The sequence below is a fragment of the Borostomias antarcticus genome, assembly GCF_949987555.1.
Source record: "Borostomias antarcticus genome assembly, chromosome: 13".
Lineage (NCBI taxonomy): Eukaryota > Metazoa > Chordata > Actinopteri > Stomiiformes > Stomiidae > Borostomias > Borostomias antarcticus.
Window position 1 is genome coordinate 13,859,201 of NC_140246.1, and position 26,705 is coordinate 13,885,905.

The 26,705-nt window shown below is 46.0% G+C and overlaps 4 protein-coding genes across 4 annotated transcripts; all 4 read right to left on the reverse strand.

Moving 5' to 3' along the window:
- Nucleotides 1-4,900: 4,900 nt before the first annotated feature.
- Nucleotides 4,901-6,868, reverse strand: LOC311317014 (E3 ubiquitin-protein ligase TRIM39-like; the record flags this gene model as incomplete). The annotated part of the gene is made up of 2 exons (XM_084448007.1): nucleotides 6,762-6,868; nucleotides 4,901-6,537 (listed from the first exon to the last, which is right to left on the reverse strand). Exons 1-2 carry the CDS (start codon nucleotides 6,769-6,771, stop codon nucleotides 4,901-4,903), a joined length of 1,647 nt encoding a protein of 548 aa, XP_084304133.1. The 5' UTR covers nucleotides 6,772-6,868.
- A 1,671-nt stretch (nucleotides 6,869-8,539) lies between these two features.
- On the reverse strand, nucleotides 8,540-10,527 carry LOC311316894 (E3 ubiquitin-protein ligase TRIM21-like). The gene is made up of 2 exons (XM_084447842.1): nucleotides 10,421-10,527; nucleotides 8,540-10,196 (listed from the first exon to the last, which is right to left on the reverse strand). The coding sequence occupies exons 1-2, from the start codon at nucleotides 10,428-10,430 to the stop codon at nucleotides 8,563-8,565; spliced, it is 1,644 nt and encodes a 547-aa protein (XP_084303968.1). The 5' UTR covers nucleotides 10,431-10,527; the 3' UTR covers nucleotides 8,540-8,562.
- A 2,273-nt stretch (nucleotides 10,528-12,800) lies between these two features.
- On the reverse strand, nucleotides 12,801-14,798 carry LOC311316896 (E3 ubiquitin-protein ligase TRIM21-like). The gene is made up of 2 exons (XM_084447844.1): nucleotides 14,774-14,798; nucleotides 12,801-14,551 (listed from the first exon to the last, which is right to left on the reverse strand). The coding sequence occupies exons 1-2, from the start codon at nucleotides 14,781-14,783 to the stop codon at nucleotides 12,918-12,920; spliced, it is 1,644 nt and encodes a 547-aa protein (XP_084303970.1). The 5' UTR covers nucleotides 14,784-14,798; the 3' UTR covers nucleotides 12,801-12,917.
- Nucleotides 14,799-16,773: 1,975 nt separating this feature from the next.
- Nucleotides 16,774-22,280, reverse strand: LOC311317015 (uncharacterized protein; the record flags this gene model as incomplete). Its single annotated transcript, XM_084448008.1, has 4 exons — nucleotides 16,774-18,410; nucleotides 18,632-18,682; nucleotides 19,855-19,864; nucleotides 20,679-22,280. 4 exons carry the CDS (start codon nucleotides 22,278-22,280, stop codon nucleotides 16,774-16,776), a joined length of 3,300 nt encoding a protein of 1,099 aa, XP_084304134.1.
- Nucleotides 22,281-26,705: the final 4,425 nt, after the last annotated feature.

Below are 26,705 nucleotides of genomic sequence, written 5' to 3' on the forward strand. Positions count from 1 at the left end.
AAAAGTCCTGTAAAAGTTGTTTTGTTTGTTAGCTTGTTTGTGGTTATGCAGGCTCCACAGCTCAGACGCTCTGAGTTGCAGTCCCACTGTGGTAATGGGACCTGCGAGCTCTTTGAGGTGGGTCTCTTGGAATAGTGAAGTAGCCTATTGATCTGCCCCCTTCGCAGTTTTATCTTATCTGGTGTGAGCAGTAACCTATTTCAGCATCTTTAACCATGCCAATGTAGACCTAGGCTACATAGCCAACACATAGGTGGATTGTCTGACGTGCTCAGTTTATGCACCAATAAATCTCATTTGTCAACCTGCCGCTATGCTAATATCGTCAAGTCTTCGCCCCGCCCCGTTTGTTCGGCCAATCAAATATTAGTAAGTTAGGCCTATTGCAAAAGTCGAACATATGGGATATGGCCTATAGGCTACTTTTGAGTGACCAAAACAAACGTATATCTTACATAGGCTATTCACATAGCAAATTTCACAGTGAAATCGGTTCGCTTTATTCTACCAAATAGGCTATGTGCACAGAACAGATATCTTTATTGGCAGAGGTCACGTACAACGATTAGCCTAGACAATTTGGCGGGTTCAATGTATTTTATCTCAGTGCCTCATAGCGGTCTGATTGAAAAAACAAAGGCAGTCATATAATCACTATAATACCCATTAATATCTCTTGAATGATGTTACTGTGTGTGTGTGTGTGTGTGTGGGTGTGTGTGCGCGCGCGCGTGTGTGTGCATGCGCGCACGTGCGTGCACACGCGCCTGATCTGGTCAAAGGGCTATCAAAAAGACAATCATTGTTGCCTAATTAATCCTAACCCTCTGTAATGTTAATTGGGATGAGCTAACGGTGCCCAGAGATCTCAGTGGTCCTGGACAGAGACAGAGAAGGTACAGGCTAAAGGGTAAAGTTGAAGGGTCGAATGACTCAGAGAACCATAAAGCTCACCACTCTGAAAAATTAAATAAAATACAACATTTGTAAGAGTAGGAAAACCCTCAGAAGTTTCAAAGTAGAACCCTGTGCAGGTCCATTAAGGGAAGTTGCCTGAAGACCTAAGGGTCGAAACATTGTGATATTCTCAATAAAGTGGACCGGGAGAAATGAGTGTGCGGATCTTTCCTCTTCTCACGGATGTACTCCAAGATCCAGCACCTGGCCGAAGGTTGGATGTGCGCACAGCTCTTTGACCCTTTTGTCAGGTCCATTAAGGGCCCATAGAACCCTTTTCAAGTCCGCAAGCCGGGTGCTGTCTGGAGAATATGGTTCTTTCCGACTAAAATTAGATTTTAGCACAGCTGAAAGGCGTTGTTGGGAACATAACCGGCCCTACGTGTTCCTCCGTCAGAGACACCGTCACTCATGACAACTTCAGGAGAAGAGCTCACTTTTGTGGCTTGACAGTAAGTAAACAAATTATGATTTTGATAGTTGCACACTTATGGCGTTTCATCATATTTCTCACTTGAAGCGTGATAACTATCTCAAAATGTTATTATACAGGTGTCACTTACTGGAGCAGATTCTCCATAGAGTATCAGCAGAGGTCCTGGAGCGTGTACTCTGTGATGACATGTTTGCAGTGCCACTGTCTGTACAAGTGCTGTAGGCCATGTGTGTATGCTGTGCTTTGAAACGTTATGTCTGTTTCAGTAGTCACTTGTTGCTTACAAAAATAATACTTTTGGTGTTTACAAAAAAAGCCTGTTACCTGCCTCCCTATGACCCACGCACACACACACACACACACACACACACACACGCGCGCGCACACACACACACACACACACACACACACACATACACACACACACACACACCAGCATGCAAATAATGCACATGCACTTTATACACTTTACTTGGAGCACCAGCAGTAAAGTCAGAATATGATCAACTGAATCAGTCTCAATCAGAATAGGAATATGACCCACTCCAGATGAAAAAGAAGCTCCAAAATACTTTGGTAAATCCACAGAGGTTAAGACTTAGCCTTTGATATAATAACCATCTTTCCTGTTTCCATGCAACACTCCAGTCCAGTGGAGTACCAATAGACCTACCGACCTGAACAAGAGAATTCACTCTAACATGCAATGGATATTTACTGACCCCTAGTGGTTAGAAGTAAAAGTACAGGCATGGGAGGTGAGATGATTGTATCAAATGTCACATTCCTACCAATTGTATTAGTATCCTAGTGAAAACAGCAGGGCTTGTGAAACGAGAGTGAAAACCTCTCTACTCTGTCCGTCCATCTTTTTTCTATTTCAGGGATTGACACTAACCCCACTACTTTAGATGAGGTTCATTTCTGGGTTGGGTTTCTGAATCATTTCTGAAAACATGCAGTACAACACACATGAAAAGCATTTCTCCATTTCCCAGTGGTCCAATGGCAGACGAACATGACTGACAACAGGGCTGACAATTTACACTAGTGTCACGTCAAAGAACGTCAAATGCCACCGGGAGGGGGTCTCCTACCACTCTGTAGCATAGAACCTTGGCATCTTGGGTAGTTTTCTTTTAATCCTGATTTAATCCTGTTTTAAGCAGTTTTTGATACTTTAGAAGGCTTTTATTTTGAAATGGCACATCAGAATTTCTTGAAACTCCACAAGTCAGACCGCAAGGGGGTCTTTTACCACTGTATAGCATAGAACCTGTGGCATCTTGGGTAGTTTTCTTTTAATCCTGATTTAATCCTGATTTAAGCAGTTTTTGAGATTTTAGAAGGCTTTTATTTTGAAATGTCACATCAGAATCTCTTGAAACTCCAGGAGTCAGACCGGGAGGGGGTCTACTACCACTGTGTAGTATAGAACCCATGACATTTTGGGTAGTTTTCTTTTAATCTTGATTCAATCCCGATTTGAACCTTTTTTTTAAGGTGGACCAGATAATTCCAAACGGGTTCTGAGAAACGGGTTCTAACTTCAGCGTCGTCCATGGAATGTCATCTTTATCTCATAAGTCTATGGAAGAGGGACACCATTTCTTACAGAAAGCTCCAGCTACAGCCATACTCAGAGGTCAATCATTATATTTAGGAACAGCTAACAGGACCAGATTAAACCAACATTTCTCTGAAAATCAACCAAATTCATCAATATTCATCACTGTGTATGTAGGACAATAATGTAACAATGAAGTAATTTCATCTACTATTGATTGATATTTTGGTGACATCATGTATCACGGTGTGTGATCTCTTTGTGGTGGCTCAAATGTGACAGGATGAAAGAGACCTGAGACTGCAGACTGGTCAGGAAGTCAACATTGGAGGATGAATAATTGATAGAGGGATCTAAAAACTGCTCCTGACAGTGATGCACAGTCCAGAGAGAGAGAGAGAGGGGGGGGGGGATCCACTGGGCTCTTAGCTGTCTCCAGTGAAAGCCACTTCTGAAAGGACTGATCCGTAAACAGGTGTGTTCCTCTCTTCCTCTCCTCTTCTCTCACTCCTCCTCCTCCTCTTTGCTAGCTGCATTATTAATTCCCAGAGCTTTAGTTGTCCTGGACAAAGGGATCTCACTCTGTGGTGTGGTGAGATCTGTAGAGGGGATTTCAACACCAGACTCTAGTCGCTCTGTGTGTCCAGCTGCATGTTCAGTGTCTGGTGGTGAGGATGAGCCATGATGCAGCATGTCCACGCTGCAAACTGTTATCATTACCATGTGCATGGATTCACAAGAGAATGGGAGAGAGAGAGAGCATCATGCACTTGTCTCTCTTTCCCATTATCTATTGTCCTCTGTCTCTCCCTCCCTCTCTCTCTCTCTCTCCCTCTCTCCCTCCCTCTACAATGTACCACTTGGACTGGAACACATGCATGCATCTGCTTCCCATAGCAGCTCAGGGAGAGAGAGGGAGGGAGAGAGAGATGTTGGCAGTGAAGGTAAGCTGTGGGTCATAACCAGAGGGCACAAAGAGAACCACGCCTCTCTGTTCTCCACCTGAAGTGTGTGTGTGTGTGTGTGTGTGTGTGTGTGTGTGTGTGTGTGTGTGTATGTGTGTGTGTGTGTGTGTGTGTGTGTGTGGGTTAGGGTATTCTGACTGGCTGCTACAGTAGGTGTACAAAGTGTTGCACATTGCAAGGCATGATAGGATTGTTGACCTGTTAGTTAAGGGCATGATTCCATACTGTATGTTCACTCTTCAATCAAAAACTTTAATCACTCCTGTGTTTTATCTTCCATGTTCAACCTGTGTAATAGTGAACACAATGTATTTACAAATGTTACAGCTAATACACCAGATGCTGTTGTTGTTGATGAGGACAGTAGAGAAGTCACCATTTTGGAAGTAGGCTGTACATCCTTACAAAGGTGTTAAAATGTAACCGCTCAAAGATGCGATCACGCAGCTTGAGTATAAATGTAAAATGCTGATGTTTATATTTGGTAGCTTAGGAAATGTCCACAGACTAGTCGTGAGGGGCCTACAGGTGGCAGGAATTCCCAAGCCAAAAGCTAAGGCACTGGCAAGATTCTGTTCATTGTCTGTGATAATTGGAGGTCGTCATATTATGGAGGAGACGTTGCTTCCTGTATCCATAGGCTGTCTGTCTGCTAAGTGATGTAATGTATGGCACTCATACTAGAACATTATGCAGTACTAAAATAACCTCTTATTCAGACCACTGAAGCAACCCTACCTACACCCTGTACTCTTCTCTATACTGAAGGCCTATATCAACCCATGACCTTAAACAAGCCACTTGTTACGAGACAACAACTTTATTATCAACATCATCACATCATTAATTACAGCTCAAATGATACAACATGTAGAGTATGAATCAGAGGAGAGGCAGGCATCAAATGCACTTTCAAATCAATAAAAGGGTTGTAAGATTATTCAATGGATTATAGTCCAGGTCAGTATACAGTAATTAGAGGTTGACAGGAATGATGATGAAAGGGGAAGAGTTTTTACCACCATCAAATAGACCAGGGCTGAAGTATGGGTATAGTTTCTCAGTGAAGGTGCAGCCAGTGAAAGAGTAGATATGAGACCTGGCCTCCACATCATAGAAGGAGACCTGGCCCTCCTCATAATCCACAAACACCCCAACCTTCTGGGGCTTCTCTCTCAGGGAGACAGGGACAGAAGCGCCATCCCAGGCTTGGTACTCATGTCCATTCCTCAGCCATATAGCCCAGTATCCATTCTCAGGGCTCAGTGTGACCAGCCCCTTCCTGTTGATGGACTCTCTGGCCACACCTAGATACCACTCAGTCTTCCCCTCAACCTGCACCTCATAGTAGAACCTCCCTGAGGAGAAGCTCTGCTTTCCCAAGACACAGACACAATGATCAAACCTCTCTGGATTATCAGAGAGATTCTTCCGTGTGTCTCCATGTCTCACTTGTTTCCCATCCTCAGACAGGATGAGTTTGGGATGTGCTGTATCAGGGTCCAGAGTCACATCCACGGCATACTGCTGAATCCTCCTCAGCTTGACTTCCTCAAGCAGCTTCTCCATCTCTGTATTCAGTGTGTCCTCCAGCTGAGACACAGCTCTTCTCACCGTCTCCACACTCAGATCACTGTGGACTCTGATCTGAGACCAGTCCTTGGTGGGTGGAGGGGTGCTCAGGGTTAGGAAGCTCTGGAGGAGGTGGATATGGTCCTCAGTGTGTGAGAGCTGCTCCAGATCAGTGCTTCTCCTCTTCAGATCAGTGATCTCCTTCTCCAGATCTTTAATGAAACCTTCAGCCTGTTTCTCTGCTGCTTTCTGGTTCTCCTCAATCACCTCAGTGAGCTCAGCCTGGCTTCTCTCAATAGAGCGCACCAGAGCAGTGAAGACCTCCACGCTGTCTGATATCTCTCTCTCTGCATGTCTCTTGCTGGCCTCTGCTGAGAGTTTGATCTCCTGAACCTTCTCCTGTCTCTCCTGGATCATCTGCTGCACTTCTCTCTCTGTCTTCTTCATCAGAGTCTTCCTGTCTTCACACTCCTGTTCTAGAGGGACGGTGTCATGGTTCTTGTGGTCTGTCTCAGTGCAGAACTGACACACACACGTCTGGTCAGTCCTACAGAACAGCTCCAGGGGTCTCTCATGCTTCCTACACAGCCTGTCCTCCAGGTTCTCCATAGGGGGGATCAGCTTGTGTTTCTTAAAGGTTACAACTCTCATATGAGGTTCCAGGTGAGTCTCACAGTAAGAGGCTACACACACCAGACAGGACTTCAGGGCCTTGAGCTTCGTACCAGTGCATAAGTCACATGACACTTCAGGTTTTGTAGGGTGGAGCTCTGGGCTGCTGGCAGCTTTCACTGGTACTGACTTCCTGAACTGAGCAGCCAGCTCAGAGATGAATGTATTGACAAAGAGATCTGGTCTTTTATCAAAAGTCCTTTTGCACATGGGACACTGGCACAGGGCATTGCTCTCCCAGTACTTAGTGATACAGGGCTTGCAGAAGTTGTGACCACATTGGGTGGAGACCGGGTCAATGAACACATCCAGACAGATAGCACACATTAACTGCTCTTCAGACAGGACACTGCTGCAGGACACCATATCTAGACAGAGACCAAAAGACCAGAAATTATTAAACTAAACAAGTTTACTCTAGATTTAGAGAAGTCAACAATTCCTTGTAAGATGACTATTCAACTATATGTTAGTGCAGGTCATTTTCCTTTCACAAACTGAGGAATTGGCTACATTAAAAACAGACAACAGGAAACAATGATATAACAAATGAGTTTAAACTTCACTTGTCAGTGTGAATCTCTCTGCTCACCTGTTTGCATTTGTGTTGTGGTCCTGTATTTACTGTCTGTGTATAAAAATGTCCACAAACGACTAAGAAGTGCAACAGAGCAGTTTGAACTGTTTCAGAGATTTCGGTCCTCAGTCTAGTTTAGTAACTTTCCAGTGAAATGACGTCAGAAGCTCCTCCTCTCTCACAGTCCTCAACAAAGTTAACCCTTTAATTGCTGAAATCTTTCAAACAAGCCAGCTGGACAGGAGGGTTTTTCATACCCGGTCAACTTTTTTTCTTCTTCAAAAAGCACCTACAAATCAAAGCGTTTAAAAAACATTACATGTATTGAAATTGTAAGAGTTTCCATGTGATTTCTCATTGTGGTTAGAACACAGTGGCTCTCTGTGTCCAGCTGCATGTTTAGTGTCTGGTGGTGAGAGCCATGATGCAGGATGTTCACACTGCAAACTGTTATCATTACTGCATGGATTCACTTTCGCCATGCACTTCTCCTTCTCTCTCTCTCTTTCTCTCTCCAACGCTCTCTCTCTCTCTTTCTCTCCATAATGTACCAGTCAGACTGGAACACGTGTGAGCACGCATCTGCTTCCTATAGCAGCCCAGGGAGAAAGAGAGGGAAAGAGAGAGAGAAAGAGAGAGAGAGAGAGAGAGAGAGAGATGGTGATGGTAACCTCTGAGTGATTAACCAGAGGGCACAAGGAGAGCCTCCACCTCTCCATTCTCCACCATCATCCACTCTACTGTGTGTGTGTGTGTGTGTGTGTGTGTGTGTGTGTGTGTGTGTGTGTGTGTGTGTGTGTACTGTATGTGTGTATGTGGGTTTGTGTGTGGGTTAGGGTATTCTGAATGGCTGCTATGTGTACAAAGGGTTGTACCTTGCAAGGCATGATAGGATTGTTGACCTGTTAGTTAAGGGCATAATTCCAAACTGTATGTTCACTATTCAATCAAAACCTTTAAACACTCATGTTAAACCTGTGTAATAGTGAACACAATGTATTTACAAATGTTACAGCTAATACACCAGATGCTGTTTTTGTTGATGAGGACAGTAGACAAGTCACCATTTTGGAAGTAGGCTGTACATTTGATCATAGTCTGGAAGAGGCTTCCCTTACAAAGGTGTTAAAATTCAACCGCTCAAAGATGCGATCACGCAGCTTGGGTATGAATGTAAACTGATGGTTTTTATATTTGGTAGCTTAGGAAATGTCCACAGACTAGTCGTGAGGGGCCTACAGGTGGCAGGAATGCCCAAGCCAAAAGCTAAGGCACTGGCAAGATTCTGTTCATTGTCTGTGATAATTGGAGGTCGTCATATTATGGAGACGTTGCTTCCTGTATCCATAGGCTGTCTGTCTGCTAAGTGATGTAATGTATGGCACTCAGTGAGTGTCAAATGTTTCCAAATCTATTATTGTTTGTGTTCAAGATTTTGTTGAATTATGTGAACACAAATAAAGTAATTCAAATGTGTGTGTTTGTGCTTTCCATCCATGAGCTTCATACACCAGCCCCATACTAGAACATTATGCAGTACTAAAATAACCTCGTATTCAGACAACTGAAGTAACCCCACCTACACCCTGTACTCCTCTCTATACTGAAGGCCTATATCAACCCATGACCTTAAACAAGCCACTTGTTACGAGACAACAACTTTATTATCAACATCATCACATCATTAATTACAACTCAAATGATACAAAGTGTAGAGTATGAATCAGAGGAGAGGCAGGCATCAAATGCACTTTCAAATCAATAAAAGGGTTGTAAGATTATTCAATGGATTATAGTCCAGGTCAGTATACAGTAATTAGAGGTTGACAGGAGTGATGATGAAAGGGGATGAGTTTTTACCACCATCAAATAGACCAGGGCTGAAGTATGGGTAGAGTTTCTCAGTGAAGGTGCAGCCAGTGAAAGAGTAGATATGAGATCTGACCTCCACATCATAGAAGGAGACCTGGCCCTCCTCATAATCCACAAACACCCCCACCTTCTGGGGCTTCTCTTTCAGGGAGAGAGGGACAGAAGCGCCATCCCAGGCTTGGTACTCATGTCCATTTCTCAGCCATATAGTCCAGTATCCATTCTCAGGGCTCAGTGGGACCAGCCCCTTCCTGTTGATGGACTCTCTGGCCACACCTAGATACCACTCAGTCTTCCCCTCAACCTGCACCTCATAGTAGAACCTCCCTGAGGAGAAGCTCTGCTTTCCCAAGACACAGAGGCATCCATCAAACCTCTCTGGATTATCAGGGAGATTCTTCCCCGTGTCTCCATGTCTCACTTGTTTCCCATCCTCAGACAGGATGAGCCAGCTGTTAGCTGTATCAGGGTCCAGAGTCACATCCACGGCATACTGCTGAATCCTCCTCAGCTTGACTTCAGGCAGCTTCTGCATCTCTGTATTCAGTGTGTCCTCCAGCTGAGACACAGCTCTCCTCAACGTCTCCACACTCAGATCGCTGTGGACTCTGATCTGAGACCAGTCCTTGGTGGGTGGAGGGGTGCTCAGGGTTAGGAAGCTCTGGAGGAGTTGGAGATGGTCCTCAGTGTGTGAGAGCTGCTCCAGATCAGTGCTTCTCCTCTTCAGATCAGTGATCTCCTTCTCCAGATCTTGAATGAAACCTTCAGCCTGTTTCTCTGCTGCTTTCTGGTTCTCCTCAATCACCTCTGTGAGCTCAGCCTGGCTTCTCTCAATGGAGCGCACCAGAGCAGTGAAGACCTCCACGCTGTCTGATATCTCTCTCTCTGCATGTCTCTTGCTGGCCTCTGCTGAGAGTTTGATCTCCTGAACCTTCTCCTGTCTCTCCTGGATCATCTGCTGCACTTCTCTCTCTGTCTTCTTCATCAGAGTCTTCCTGTCTTCACACTCCTGTTCTAGAGGGACGGTGTCATGATTCTTGTGGTCTGTCTCAGTGCAGAACTGACACACACACGTCTGGTCAGTCCTACAGAACAGCTCCAGGGGTCTCTCATGCTTCCGACACAGCCTGTCCTCCAGGTTCTCCACAGGGGGGATCAGCTTGTGTTTCTTAAAGGTTACAACTCTCATATGAGGTTCCAGGTGAGTCTCACAGTAAGACGCTACACACACCAGACAGGACTTCAGGGCCTTGAGCTTTGTACCAGTGCAGAAGTGACATGACACTTCAGGTTTAGTAGGGTGGAGGTCTGGGCTGCTGGCAGCTTTCACTGACACTGACTTCCTGAACTGAGCAGCCAGCTCAGAGATGAATGTATTGACAAAGAGATCTGGTCTTTTATCAAAAGTCCTTTTACACATGGGACACTGGCACAGGTCATTGCTCTCCCAGTACTTAGTGATACAGGGCTTGCAGAAGTTGTGACCACATTGGGTGGAGACCGGGTCAATGAACACATCCAGACAGATAGCACACATTAACTGCTCTTCAGACAGGACACTGCTGCAGGACACCATATCTAGACAGAGACCAAAAGACCAGAAATTATTAAACTAAACAAGTTTACTCTAGATTTAGAGAAGTCAACAATTCCTTGTAAGATGACTATTCAACTATATGTTAGTGCAGGTCATTTTCCTTTCACCAACTGAGGAATTGGCTACATTAAAAACAGACAACAGGAAACAATGATATAACAAATGAGTTTAAACTTCACTTGTCAGTGTGAATCTCTCTGCTCACCTGTTTGCATTTGTGTTGTGGTCCTGTATTTACTGTCTGTGTATAAAAATGTCCACACACGACAAAGAAGTGCAACAGAGGAGTTTGAACTGTTTCAGAGATTTCGGTCCTCAGTCTAGTTACGTTTCCGTGAAATGACGTCATAGCTCCTCCTCTCTCACAGTCCTCAACAAAGTTAACCCTTTCATGGCTGAAATCTTTCAAACAAGCCAGCTGGACAGGATGATTTTCATGATTTTATGATTTACTACCCTGGCAACTTATTTTATTCTTCAAAAAGCATCTAAAAGTCAAAGCTTTTACAAAACATTACATGTATTGAAATTGTAAGAGTTTCCATGTGATTTCTCAATGTGGTTGGAACACAGTGGCTTTCTGTGTCCAGCTGCATGTTCAGTGTCTGGTGGTGAGAATGAGCCATGATGCAGGATGTCCACGCTGCAAACTGTAATCATTACCGTATGGATTCACTTTCACCATGCACTTCTCTTCCTCTCTCTCTCCTTCTCGCTCCCACCCTCTGTCTCTCTCTCTTTACTCATACTCATACTGTACCACTCAGACTGGACCACGTGTGAGCACGCGTCTGCATCCTTTAGCAGCCCAGGGAGAAAGAGAGGGAGAGACGAGAGAGAAAGAAAGGGAGAGAGAGATGGTGATGGTGAAGGTAACCTGTGGGTGATTAACCAGTGAAGACCACTGATGAGATCGCCAGGTGTATGGAGGACCGGGATAACTGGAGATGAAGATGGGAGGCTCGTTGGTAGACGACCCGATGATGATCATTCAGAGTCAGACCACTGAAGCAACCCCACCTACACCCTGTACTCCTCTCTATACCGTAGTGAGACCTATTATGTCAAACCATGACATTAAACAAGCCACTCCCTCGGGCCTAAACTACACACTTCACTCTCTCTTTCAATCAACTACAGTGAACGCAGACCAAACAAATCCACGCCAACCCTCCACACATACCGTACTTTAACTATAGGAGAAGGCTGCCATACAAGAACACAGAGCTCCTCTAAACCTCCCGCCTTTCATTCCTCCCTCTTTCACACATGCAGAGACTCACTCGCTCATTCTCCAAGACTTTGTCTCCTCCAGGCTGGACTATTGCAATGCACTCCTCATCGGGATCCCTAGTAGTAGCCTAAAGAAACTCCAGTACATCCCTGATGAGGGAGCGCAAATATGACCACATCACCCCCATCCTAAAGTCACTCCACTGGCTCCCCATCTCATTCAGAGTTGAATTCAAGGTCTCCCTCCTCACCCACCAGTGCATATACGGAAATGCCCCCCCCCCCTACCTCAAGGAACTCCTCACCCCTCAGACTGCCTCCGCACCCTCCGCTCCTCCACTGTCAACTTCCTCAAACCCCCTGGGTTCAAGCTTAACACCATGGGGATGTGAGCCTTCTGCACTGCTGCTCCCAGGCTGTGGAACGCCCTCCCCGACCACCTCAGTCTGTGGGTACTTTCAAGAAAGACCTTAAAACCTACCTCTTCACAAAAGCTTTCTGTTGACCGTTCTCCCATGTCATCTTCATCTTTTATGTGCCATGTAATGCTTGCCTCATGTTTTTATTATTATCATTGTCTATTTTTATTATTGAATTACCTATTAGACGTACTAATGTGTTGGATGTGACTTGGTGGTGGATGTATTGGATGTGTAATGGATGTGGAGCCTGGATGAATGTACTACATTGTTGTTTTTAACCTCTGTTTTATAGCACTTTGAGATTTCTCGAAATGTAAAGCGCACTACAAATAAAATGTTTTTTATTTAAGACTTCTCACACACTGAACCTACTGTACATGGTGTCCTGTCTTCTTCAGGCATGCAGGCAGGTGGCATGAATGTGTTCTATTTGTCAGATATGAAAGTGGATGCTTTAAAAAAAATATCAAAGGTGTTTTTATTGGTATTTTTCACTTTAATCAGACAACAATTTAGAAATCACCATATTAATATACAAATAAAATATTAACCCCCGAATTCACCCCAATACCCACCCAAGGAGAAATGTGTTGTACGGAGGAAGTGAAAATCTGAATAGGAATGTTAATCATAACTAAAGAAAACAGAATAAGATACATTCAACTCAAAGGAAAAACAATGGGGGGAAAAATGAATAGATAATTAACTAAATAGTGAAAGTGGATGTTTGTCATTGATCAGACCACAAGAAAACACAGACAGGTTTCTGATCATAAAATGTATCCATATAAATCTGATTTCAAGACTGGGGCTGAAGGTAATCCTGAGGCACTTCTGATATAGATTAAAAGTCCTTTATTGCATCATGGACCAAAGATTGGCTACAGCTTCATTATTATCAACATCATCACATCATTAATTACAGCTCGAATGATACAAAGTGTAGAGTAAGAATCAGAGGAGAGGCAGGCATCAAATGCATTTTCAAATCAATAACAGGGTTGTAAGATTATTCAATGGATTATAGTCCAGGTCAGTATACAGTAATTAGAGGTTGACAGGAGTGATGATGAGAGGGGAAGAGTTTTTACCACCATCCAATAGACCAGGGCCGAAGAATGGGTAGAGTTTCTCAGTGAAGGTGCAGCCAGTGAAAGAGTAGATATGAGATCTGACCTCCACATCATAGAAGGAGACCTGACCCTCCTCATAATCCACAAACACCCCCACCTTCTGGGGCTTCTCTCTCAGGGAGAGAGGGACACAAGCGCCATCACAGGCTTGGTACTCATGTCCATTTGTCAGCCATATAGCCCAGTATCCATTCTCAGGGCTCAGTGTGATCAGCCCCTTCCTGTTGATGGACTCTCTGGCCACACCTAGATACCACTCAGTCTTCCCCTCAACCTGCACCTCATAGTAGAACCTCCCTGAGGAGAAGCTCTGCATTCCCAGGACACAGAGAGATCGATCAAACCTCTCTGGATTATCAGGGAGATTCTTCTCTGTGTCTCCACATCTCATTTGTTTCCCATCCTCAGACAGGATGAGCCAGCTGTTAGCTGTATCAGGGTCCAGAGTCACATCCACGGCATACTGCTGAATCCTCCTCAGCTTGATTTCAGGCAGCTTCTCCATCTCTGTATTCAGTGTGTCCTCCAGCTGAGACACAGCTCTCCTCAACGTCTCCACACTCAGATCGCTGTGGACTCTGATCTGAGACCAGTCCTTGGTGGGTGGAGGGGTGCTCAGGGATAGGAAGCTCTGGAGGAGGTGGAGATGGTCCTCAGTGTGTGAGAGCTGCTCCAGATCAGTGCTTCTCCTCTTCAGATCAGTGATCTCCTTCTCCAGATCTTTAATGAAACCTTCAGCCTGTTTCTCTGCTGCTTTCTGGTTCTCCTCAATCACCTCAGTGAGCTCAGCCTGGCTTCTCTCAATAGAGCGCACCAGAGCAGTGAAGACCTCCACACTGTCTGATATCTCTTTCTCTGCATGTCTCTTGCTAGTCTCTACTGAGAGTTTGATCTCCTGAACCTTCTCTTGTCTCTCCTGGATCATCTGCTGCACTTCTCTCTCTGTCTTCTTCATCAGAGTCTTCCTGTCTTCACACTCCTGTTCTAGAGGGACGGTGTCATGGTTCTTGTGGTCTGTCTCAGTGCAGAACTGACACACACACGTCTGGTCAGTCCTACAATACAGCTCCAGGGGTCTCTCATGCTTCCTACACAGCCTGTCCTCCAGGTTCTCCATAGGGGGGATCAGCTTGTGTTTCTTCAAGGTTACAACTCTCATATGAGGTTCCAGGTGAGTCTCACAGTAAGAGGCTACACACACCAGACAGGACTTCAGGGCCTTGAGATTCGTACCAGTGCAGAAGTCACATGATACTTCAGGTTTTGTAGGGTGGAGGTCTGGGCTGCTGGCAGCTTTCACTGGTACTGACTTCCTGAACTGAGCAGACAGCTCAGAGATGAAGGTATTGACCAAGAGATCTGGTCTTTTATCAAAAGTCCTTTTACACATGGGACACTGGCACAGGGCATTGCTCTCCCAGTACTTAGTGATACAGGCCTTGCAGAAGTTGTGACCACAGTGGGTGGAGACCGGGTCAATGAACACATCCAGACAGATAGAACACATGAACTGCTCTTCAGACAGGACACTGCTGCAGGACGCCATATCTAGACAGAGACCAAAAGACCAGAAATTATGAAACTTAACAATTTTATTCTAGATTTACAGTAGTCAACAATGCCTTGTAAGATGATTCAACTATATGTTAGAGCAGATCAGTTTCCTTTCACCAACTGAGGAATTGGCTACATTTAAAACAGACAACAGAAAAACAATGATATAACAAATGAGTTTAAACTTAACTTGTCAGTGTGAATCTCTCTGCTCACCTGTTTGCATTTGTGTTGTGGTCGTGTCTTTACTGTCTGTATATAAAATGTCTACAAACGAAGTGCAACAGAGTAGGTTGAACTGTTTCAGAGATTTCAGTCCTCAGTCTAGTTTCATTTCAGTGAAATGACGTCAGAAGCTCCTCCTCTTTCACAGTCCTCAACAAAGTTAACCCTTTCATGGCTGAAATCTTTCAAACAAGCCAGCTGGACAGGAGGGTTTTTCATACTGCCCTGGCAACTTTTTTTCTTCTTCAAAAAGCATCTACAAGTCAAAGCTTTTACAAAACATTACATGTATTGAAATTGAAAGAGTTTCCATGTGATTTCTCATTGTAGTTGAAACACATTGGCTCTCTGTGTCCAGCTGCATGTTCAGTGTCTGGTGGTGAGAATGAGCCATGATGCAGGATGTTCACACTGCAAACTGTTATCATTACCGCATGGATTCACTTTCGCCATGCACTTCTCTTCCTCTCTCTCTCTCTTTCTCTCTCCAATGCTCTGTCTTTCTCTCTTTCTCTCCATACTGTACCACTCAGACTGGACCACGTGTGAGAACGTGCCTGCTTCCTTTAACAGCCCAGGGAGAAAGAGAGGGAGAGAGAGAGAGAGAAAGAAAGAGAGGGAGAGATGGTGATGGTGAAGGTAACCTGTGGGTGAATAACCAGAGGGCACAAGGAGAACCACCGCCTCTCCGTTCTCCACCATCATCCACTCTAGTACTGTGTGTGTGTGTGTGTGTGTGCTTGCTTGTGTGTGTATGTGTGTGCTTTCCATCCATGAGCTTCATAAACCAGCAAGCTGGTGTTATGGGAGCCAAATCCATGGCGCGGACAGAAAGGCGCGAGGACGTCCTACCAAAACATTCGTGGACATAATTAAGATGGATGCGGGAGTGGAGACCATCGATGAGATCGCCAGGTGTATGGAGGACCGGGATAACTGTAGATGAAGATGGGAGGCTCGTTGGTGGACGACCCGATGATGATCATTCAGAGTCAGACCACTGAAGCACCCCACCTACACCCTGTACTCCTCTCTATTCCGTAGTGAGACCTATTATGTCAAACCATGACATTAAACAAGCCACTCCCTCAGGCCTGAACTACACACTTCACTCTCTCTTTCAATCAACTACAGTGAACGCAGACCAAACAAATACATGCCAACCCTCCACACATACCGTACTTTAACTATAGGAGAACGGCTGCCATACAAGAACACAGAGCTCCTCTAAACCTCCCGCCTTTCATTCCTCCGTCTTTCACACATGCGCAGACTCACTCGCTCATTCTCCAAGACTTCTCACACACTGAACCTACTGTACATGGTGTCCTGTCTTCTTCAGGCATGCAGGCAGGTGGCATGAATGTGTTCTATTTGTCAGATATGAAAGTGGATGCTTTAAAAAAATCAAAGGTGTTTTTATTGGTATTTTTCATTTTAAACATAGACAACAATTTTGAAATCACCATATTAATATACAAATAAAATATTAACCCGCGGAATCCACCCCAATACCCACCCAAGGAGAAATGTGTTGTACTGAGGAAGTGAAAATCTGAATAGGAATGTTAATAATAACTAATGAAAACAGAATAAGATACATTCAACTCAAAGGAAAAACAATGGGGGGAAAAATGAATAGATAATTAACTAAATAGTGAAAGTGGATGTTTGTCAGTGATCAGACCACAAGAAAACACAGACAGGTTTCTGATCATAAAATGTATCCATATAAATCTGATTTCAAGACTGGGGCTGAAGGTTATCCTGAGGCACTTCTGATATAGATTAAAAGTCCTTTATTGCATCATGGACCAAAGATTGGCTACAGCTTCATTATTATCAACATCATCACATCATTAATTACAGCTCGAATGATACAAAGTGTAGAGTAAGAATCAGAGGAGAGGCAGGCATCAAATGCATTTTCAAATCAATAACAGGGTTGTAAGATTATTCAAAGGATTATTGTCCAGGTCAGTATACAGTAATCAGAAGTTGACAGGAGTGATGATGAGAGGGGAAGAGTTTTTACCACCCCCATTATTACCAGGGGTGAAGTATGGGTAGAGTTTCTCAGTGAAGGTGCAGCCAGTGAAAGAGTAGATAAGAGATCTGGCCTCCACATCATAGAAGGAGACCTGGCCCTCCTCATAATCCACAAACACCCCCACCTTCTGGGGCTTCTCTCTCAGGGAGACAGGGACACAAGCGCCATCCCAGGCTTGGTACTCATGTCCATTCCTCAGCCATATAATCCAGTATCCATTCTCAGGGCTCAGTGTGATAATCCCCTTCCTGTTGATGGACTCTCTGGCCACACCTAGAACCCAGCTAGTCTTCCCCTCAACCTGCACCTCATAGTAGAACCTCCCTGAGGAGAAGCTCTGCTTTCCCAAGACACAGAGAGATCGATCAAACCTCTCTGGATTATCAGGGAGATTCTTCCCTGTGTATCCATGACTCAGTTGTTTCCCATCCTCAGACAGGATGAGCGAGCTGTTAGCTGTATCAGGGTCCAGAGTCACATCCACGGCATACTGCTGAATCCTCCTCAGCTTGACTTCCTCAAGCAGCTTCTCCATCTCTGTATTCAGTGTGTCCTCCAGCTGAGACACAGCTCTCCTCACTGTCTCCACACTCAGATCGCTGTGGACTATGATCTGAGAACAGTCCTTGGTGGGTGGAGGGGTGCTCAGGGATAGGAAGCTCTGGAGGAGGTGGAGATGGTCCTCAGTGTGTGAGAGCTGCTCCAGATCAGTGCTTCTCCTCTTCAGATCAGTGATCTCCTTCTCCAGATCTTTAATGAAACCTTCAGCCTGTTTCCCTGCTGCTTTCTGGTTCTCCTCAATCACCTCAGTGAGCTCAGCCTGGCTTCTCTCAATAGAGCGCATCAGAGCAGTGAAGACCTCCACACTGTCTGATATCTCTTTCTCTGCATGTCTCTTGCTGGTCTCTACTGAGAGTTTGATCTCCTGAACCTTCTCTTGTCTCTCCTGGATCATCTGCTGCACTACTCTCTCTGTCTTCTTCATCAGAGTCTTCCTGTCTTCATACTCCTGTTCTAGAGGGACGGTGTCATGGTTCTTGTGGTCTGTCTCAGTGCAGAACTGACACACACACGTCTGGTCAGTCCTACAGAACAGCTCCAGGGGTCTCTCATGCTTCCTACACAGCCTGTCCTCCAGGTTCTCCACAGGGGGGATCAGCTTGTGTTTCTTCAAGGTTACAACTCTCATATGAGTTTCCAGGTGAGTCTCACAGTAAGAGGCTACACACACCAGACAGGACTTCAGGGCCTTGAGCTTCGTACCAGTGCAGAAGTCACATGACACTTCAGGTTTTGTAGGGTGGAGGTCTGGGCTGATGGCAGCTTTCACTGGTACTGACTTCCTGAACTGAGCAGACAGCTCAGAGATGAAGGTATTGACCAAGAGATCTGGTCGTTTATCAAAAGTCCTTTTACACATGGGACACTGGCACAGGTCATTGCTCTCCCAGTACTTAGTGATACAGGCCTTGCAGAAGTTGTGACCACAGTGGGTGGAGACCGGGTCAATGAACACATCCAGACAGATAGAACACATTAACTGCTCTTCAGACAGGACACTGCTGCAGGACGCCATATCTAGACAGAGACCAACAGACCAGAAATGATGAAACTAAACAATTTTACTCTAGATTTAGAGTAGTCAACAATACCTTGTAAGATGATTCAACTATATGTTAGAGCAGATCAGTTTCCTTTCACCAACTGAGGAATTGGCTACATTTAAAACAGACAACAGGAAACAATGATATAACAAATGAGTTTAAACTTCACTTGTCAGTGTGAATCTCTCTGCTCACCTGTTTGCATTTGTGTTGTGGTCCTGTATTTACTGTCTGTATATAAAATGTCTAGAAACGAAGTGCAACAGAGTAGGTTGAACTGTTTCAGAGATTTCAGTCCTCAGTCTAGTTTCATTTCAGAGAAATGACGTCAGAAGCTCCTCCTCTTTCACAGTCCTCAACAAAGTTAACCCTTTCATGGCTGAAATCTTTCAAACAAGCCAGCTGGACAGGAGGGTTTTTCATACTGCCCTGGCAACTTTTTTTCTTCTTCAAAAAGCACCTACAAGTCAAAGCTTTTACAAAACATTACATGTATGAAATTGTAAGAGTTTCCATGTGATTTCTCATTGTGGTTGAAACACATTGGCTCTCTGTGTCCAGCTGCATGTTCAGTGTCTGGTGGTGAGAATGAGCCATGATGCAGGATGTTCAAATCCAGGCCAACCCTCCACACATAGGCGATTTTACCCTCTGAGAGTAGGGGGGGCAACATTTTGACGTGAGAAAAAAAACAAAATAGTTCTGCCATCTCGTCCCATCTATTTACAAAGAATACCAGTTGTGAACAGTATGCTAATAAGAAATCCGTATGACAATTCAATATGTACAACGCATCAAACTTCATCTAGACACCACAAGCATGTCAATATGACTTTATGCCTTTAGGCCATACCCAACATCACAACATCAAACTGCAACTGCCTGCTGGTGCTAGCTTCCTCGCCGATGGTGATGTTGCTAGTGCTAGTGCTAGCTCCGATAACCTCTGGAGCACTTCTGCATTCGATTGCACCTGCTGCGCTGTCATTTCGAGTGGTAGCTTCTTCATTAGCATTGCCAGATTTTATTTTATTTTATGAAGAAGTGGTAAATTGTTTTTATAGCTCTTTTTGCCATTATGAGCAGGTTGGCTAGTTGTAGCTTGTTGAGCACTGAGCAGTACAGTCAGATCTCATTTTTTTCGACAGACGAGTTGTGCCATTAGTGGATTATGAATATATATATATTTTTAAAGGTAGCCTAGTTTAAGTAATAAATACACTTTTAAAATTAATGATGATCTAACACAAACTGGTACAAACCACAATTATGTATTTAATAATTGTGTTAATTAGTAAAAATTAAAAAAAAGTTTTTTTTTTTTTTTTAAGAATCTGAGCAGAGTTGGGCTGTCCAATCAGGGGGGGCACTTGCCCCCCCTGCCCCCCCTATAAAATCGCCAATGCCTCCACACATACCGTACTTTAACTATAGGAGAACGGCTGCCATACAAGAACACAGAGCTCCTCTAAACCTCCCGCCTTTCATTCCTTCCTCTTTCACACATGCAGAGACTCACTCGCTCATTCTCCAAGACTTCTCACACACTGAACCTACTGTACATGGTGTCCTGTCTTCTTCAGGCATGCAGGCAGGTGGCATGAATGTGTTCTATTTGTCAGATATGAAAGTGGATGCTTTAAAAAAATCAAAGGTGTTTTTATTGGTATTTTTCATTTTAAACATAGACAACAATTTTGAAATCACCATATTAATATACAAATACAATATTAACCCGCGGAATCCACCCCAATACCCACCCAAGGAGAAATGTGTTGTACTGAGGAAGTGAAAATCTGAATAGGAATGTTAATAATAACTAATGAAAACAGAATAAGATACATTCAACTCAAAGTAAAAACAATGGGGGGAAAAATGAATAGATAATTAACTAAATAGTGAAAGTGGATGTTTGTCAGTGATCAGACCACAAGAAAACAGACAGGTTTCTGATCATAAAATGTATCCATATAAATCTGATTTCAAGACTGGGGCTGAAGGTTATCCTGAGGCACTTCTGATATAGATTAAAAGTCATTTATTGCATAATGTACCAAAGATTGGCTACAGCTTCATTATTATCAACATCATCACATCATTAATTACAGCTCGAATGATACAAAGTGTAGAGTAAGAATCAGAGGAGAGGCAGGCATCAAATGCATTTTCAAATCAATAACAGGTTTGTAAGATTATTCAAAGGATTATTGTCCAGGTCATTATACAATAATCAGAGGTTGACAGGAGTGATGATGAGAGGGGAAGAGTTTTTACCACCCTCATTATGACCAGGGCTGAAGTATGGGTAGAGTTTCTCAGTGAAGGTGCAGCCAGTGAAGGAGTAGATAAGAGATCTGGCCTCCACATCATAGAAGGAGACCTGACCCTCCTCATAATCCACAAACACCCCCACCTTATGGGGCTTCTCTCTCAGGGAGAGAGGGACACAAGCGACATCCAAGGCTTGGTACTCATGTCCATTCCTCAGCCATATAATCCAGTATCCATTCTCAGGGCTCAGTGTGATCATCCCCTTCCTGTTGATGGACTCTCTGGCCACACCTAGATCCCACCTAGTCTTCCCCTCAACCTGCACCTCATAGTAGAACCTCCCTGAGGAAAAGCTCTGCTTTCCCAAGACACAGACACCATGATCAAACCTCTTTAGGTTATCAGGGAGATGCTTCCATGTGTCTCCATGTCTCACTTGTTTCCTATCCTCAGACAGGATGAGTTTGGGATGTGCTGTATCAGGGTCCAGAGTCACATCCACGGCATACTGCTGAATCCTCCTCAGCTTGACTTCCTCAAGCAGCTTTTCCATCTCTGTATTCAGTGTGTTCTCCAGCTGAGACACAGCTCTCCTCACCGTCTCCACACTCAGATCACTGTGGACTCTGATCTGAGACCAGTCCTTGGTGGGTGGAGGGGTGCTCAGGGATAGGAAGCTCTGGAGGAGTTGGAGATGGTCCTCAGTGTGTGAGAGCTGCTCCAGATCAGTGCTTCTCCTCTTCAGATCAGTGATCTCCTTCTCCAGATCTTTAATGAAACCTTCAGCCTGTTTCTCTGCTGCTTTCTGGTTCTCCTCAATCAGCTCAGCCTGGCTTCTCTCAAAGGAGCGCACCAGAGCAGTGAAGACCTCCACACTGTCTGATATATCTCTCTTGCTGGTCTCTACTGACAGTTTGATCTCCTGAACCTTCTCCTGTCTCTTCTGGATCATCTGCTGCACTTCTCTCTCTGTCTTCTTCATCAGAGTCTTCCTCTCTTCACACTCCTGTTCTAGAGGGACGGTGTCATGGTTCTTGTGGTCTGTCTCAGTGCAGAACTGACACACACACGTCTGGTCAGTCCTACAGAACAATTCCAGGGGTCTCTCATGCTTCCTACACAGCCTGTCCTCCAGGTTCTCCACAGGGGGGATCAGCTTGTGTTTCTTCAAGGTTACAACTCTTATATGAGGCTCCAGGTGAGTCTCACAGTAAGAGGCTACACACACCAGACAGGACTTCAGGGCCTTGAGCTTCGTACCAGTGCAGAAGTCACATGACACTTCAGGTTTTGTAGGGTGGAGCTCTGGGCTGCTGGCAGCTTTCACTGGTACTGACTTCCTGAACTGAGCAGCCAGCTCAGAGATGAACGTATTGACAAAGAGATCTGGTCTTTTATCAAAAGTCTTTTTACACATGGGACACTGGCACAGATCATTGCTCTCCCAGTACTTAGTGATACAGGGCTTGCAGAAGTTGTGACCACATTGGGTGGAGACCGGGTCAATGAACACATCCAGACAGATAGCACACATTAACTGCTCTTCAGACAGGACACTGTTACAGGAAGCCATATCTAGACAGAGACCAAAAGACCAGAAATTATGAAATTAAACAATTTTACTCTAGATTTAGAGTAGTAAACAATGCCTTGTAAGATGACTATTCAACTATATGTTAGAGCACATCAGTTTCCTTCCCAACTGAGGAATTGGCTACATTTAAAACAGACAACAGGAAACAATGATATAACAAATGAGTCTAAACTTCAATTGTCAGTGTGAATCTCTCTGCTCACCTATTTGCATTTGTGTTGTGGTCCTGTCTTTACTGTCTGTATATAAAATGTTTACAAGCGACTAAGAAGTGCGACAGAGTAGGTTGAACTGTTTCAGAGATTTCAGTCGTCAGTCTAGTTTCGTTTCAGTGAAATGACGTCAGAAGCACTTCCTCTCTCACAGTCCTCAACATAGTTAACCCTTTCATGGCTGAAATCTTTCAAACAAGCCAGCTGGACAGGAGGGTCTTTGTGTGTGGCTGGAAGCCAACGCACCTAGTATAGCATTTGTCCCGTTATCACTCCCTCCCTTCCTCCGTTACTCCGGACAATGTTGGCCTGCATTTCTCTGTTTGCACCAGAAGAGGCAGTAGTCCCAGCACATCAAAATCAAGGAGGACACCAAAACCAACCCGCCGATCTCTACTGCACAAGTAGAGTAGTGGTGAGAGCATTGGACTCCCACCCGCGAGACCCGGTGGGGATGACTTTATGGTACTATACCCCAAACCTCCACATGCTCATCCTTTCACTCCAACCTTTACCCCTTGCCTTATAGGTCAGATCCTGTCCCAATCCCAACCATTATTCTAACCCCAACCTACATTAGGGACTAGAAGAAGGACACCAAAACCATCCCGTCGATCTCCACCGCACAAGTAGATTAGTGGTTAGAGCATTGGACTCCCACCTGGGAGACCGAGATTCAAGACCCGGTGGGGATGACTTTATGTTATCATCAGTGTAACTGCTTTAGCCACTCACTGCTACCATTAAAGGAGTAGTAAAGGGAAAATGCATGTTTAGCCTAGGTTACTAGGTTACTTATGATCATATACAATGGTTCAGATCAAAACGTTGACAAAACTAGCACTTTTGAGAAAGTCTAATAATTGCTCTACCACCGTTTTGGTCATACAATGGATGTGGGTGGGCACCTTAAAAAATCTTTCAAAAACATGTTAAACTCTCGATTTCAAAGAAAAGAAGCTCACCGAGGGGGTAATTGGTGTCCGTTGGTGTTCTGACATCAAATTTTGCCGCAAAGTATGAGTCCTGTAGGGTTTTATTGATAATTTTATGAAATCCATTGACTTGTATTGAAGCGACTGTTGCAGATATGTAGATCAATCCGCAGAGGGGATTCAGGAAGCGGAACTACTTACGGTAGCTATTGTTATTGTTTATGTTGTTAGGCTACCTAGTTTGCGGAAGTTTACACACGTATGTGCTGCGACTAAATAGTTATATGCTAAATATTTAAAAAAGCCTTTCCAGATGAACTAGAATCTTACTTTATGGCAAATTATATGTCAGAACGGCAACTAACACCTCGGTGAGTTTCTAATCTTTGAAATTGAGAGTTGAACATGTTTTTTGAATGATTTTTCATGGTGCACACCCACATTCATTGTATGACCAAAACGGTGGTAGAGCAATTATCAGACTTTCTCCAAAGTGCTAGTTTTGTCAACGTTTTGATCTGAACCATTGTATATGATCATAAGTAACCTTAAAACAGGGCTAAACATGCATTTTCCCTTTACTACTCCTTTAATGTTATGGAAGCTGCTGCTAGTTGTTGTGAGCTCATGAGCTAACTGGCTATCCCGCTCTTACAGTATTGTGCTGGATTAGCATTGGAAGCATTGGTACTGATGTCCAGGCGACAAGACCTATCTTAATTTATCAGACATTATTTCATTTAATTTCAATTCACAGCTATTTCATTGGCATGACTAGCTTCTGTTACGGCTCGCATGCCCTCGCCACAACCGCCTCCCTCTCTCCCCGCTGGGCCCGCTGCGCGCTCGGGGCGTCCTACGCGCTCTACCGCACGTCGCATCGGCCCGGGCATACAACGCTCTGACTCTCCGGAGTTTCCCCCCACTGCCGGGCGTTCCCCGTCTCCGGCCAGCTCCGCGGACTCGGCAGTCTCCTCCCTCTCCGGTGACGAAGAGTCGGATCCCGACATGCCCAGCACATCGGCCCGTGCGCAAAGACAAGAACGGCGCGCTCGTCTCCGACGATGACGCGGTCACGGCTCTACTCACCGGTTTCCATTTATCATCACCACACCTGTCCCTCGTTCTGCAATCACCTTCACCTCTACAAGAACCTGGTCTACACTCCACTCATCGCCAGATCTTACCATAAACTTATGTGGTAAAGTATAGCCTATAGCCTACAATTTCCTTACCTGTGTTTTGTAGTGTTTTTTTTCTCGTTCCCCGTTTGTGATTACTATCACTCACCCTACCTCTCCCCCTCGTCTCTCCAGTTCCTGCCTGACCCACGCCTGTACGATTACCCCGCTCCTGCCTGACCATCGCCTGTACGACAACCCCGCTCCTGCCTGACCATCGCCTGTACGACTACCACGCTCCTGCCTGACCATCGGCTGTACGACTACCACGCCCCCCTTTGTGATCTTATTAAATCGCCCCTCCGGGCTTTACCGTTCCTTGCCTCCTCCTTTCCTGTTGCGCCTGGGTCCCAAACCGAACCCTTACAGTAAGATCTGGCCAGTTTTGACCCAGCCAACATGGAGGAGAGACCTGCACCTCCCGGACCACTCCAAGCCCTCCAACAGACCCAAGCTGAGCAACTGCAGCAGGTATCCGGCCAACAGCAAGCCCAGGACGAGCGACTGAGGGGACTCGCTACTCTGGTCAGCACCCTGTCCGACCAGGTCACCGCGCTCAGTGCCCGCCTGGCTCCGTTCCTGAACCCCACCGCTCCACCAAACCGGGAGCCCCATCTCGCCTCCCCGGCCCCCTACGACGGGACATTCACCCTCTGCCGGGAGTTCCTCATGCAGTGTGAGTACGTGTTTGATCTCCAGCCAAGCATGTACTCCACTGCGTCAGCTCGCATAGCCTACATCGCTAACCTAACCACGGGACGGGCTCGCCGCTGGGTCATGGCGGGTCGCGAAGGCGCAGCTGCCTACATGCAGGACTACACAGCCTTCGTGGCAGAATTCAGGACTGTGTTCGACCACGACGTCCACGGACAGGACGCGGACGCTGCTCTCTCCGCCCTCACCCAGGGTTCCAGCTCAGTAGCGGACTACGCCACGGAGTTCCGCATCCTCGCTGCCCGTTGCTCCTGGAACGAGTCTGCCCTGTACAGCGCCTTCCGACGGGGACTGGAGGACGCCATGAAGGACAGCCTGGCTGGAGGAGACAGACCAGCGACCCTGAACCAACTCGTCTCTCTCTCCATAGCCATAGACGAGCGCCACCGGGAACGCAGGCGCGAGCGGGCGCACCAACACCACAGCACACCCAGACCGTCTCCGCCTCCCTCTACCGGTCTCTCTCGGCCTGCCCCGGCCTCCCTCGCCCCCCCAAACACCGCTGGAGAGGAACCCATGCAACTGGGTTGGACCCGACTGTCCCCTGCAGAGCGTGAGCACCGGAAACAGAACGGACTGTGCATATACTGCGCTAGCCCAGCGCACGCCGTCGACTCCTGTCCCTCTGCACCTCCCAGGGTGGCTAAAAGAGTAGGCTCACTCGCCAGGGGGTACCGAGTAAGCCGGCTCATCCATCCCCAATCCCGGACCCGTGCCGCCAGGTTCACTGTCACCCTCGCCTGGCAGGGGCACACGCTCTCCGTCCTTGCCCTCATCGACTCCGGTGCTGACGTCCAGTTCGCCCACAAAGCGGCGCTCCCTCTCTCCCCTCTGGAGAGGCCCCTCTCGGCTTTCGCCCTGGATGGCCATCCCATGGGCCCCATCACGCACCGGACCCTGCCCCTCACCCTCACGGTCTCGGGAAACCACGTGGAGGACATCCGCCCCTTCGTCATCCACTCTCCCGACGCTCCATTCATCCTAGGGAGGCCCTGGCTGGAGCTCCACACCCCTCATGTCTGCTGGAGCTCGGGGCACATCCTCAGCTGGAGCACCACCTGCCACGCCCGCTGCCTCCGAGCTGCTCAGACCTCCACTCGGGTTGACCGGCCCCGTCCCGCTCCTCCGGACCTCTCCACGGTCCCTTCGATGTACCACGACCTCGGAGAGGCCTTCAGTAAGGAGCGCGCCCGCACACTCCCTCCTCATCGACCCTACGACTGCGCCATCGAGCTCCACCCTGGCGCCCCTCTCCCAGCCAGTCGTCTCTACAACCTCTCCCTCCCGGAGAAAGCAGCCATGGACACCTACATCTCCGAGTGCTTGGCCGAGGGTCTCATCCGACCATCTCGATCCCAGGTG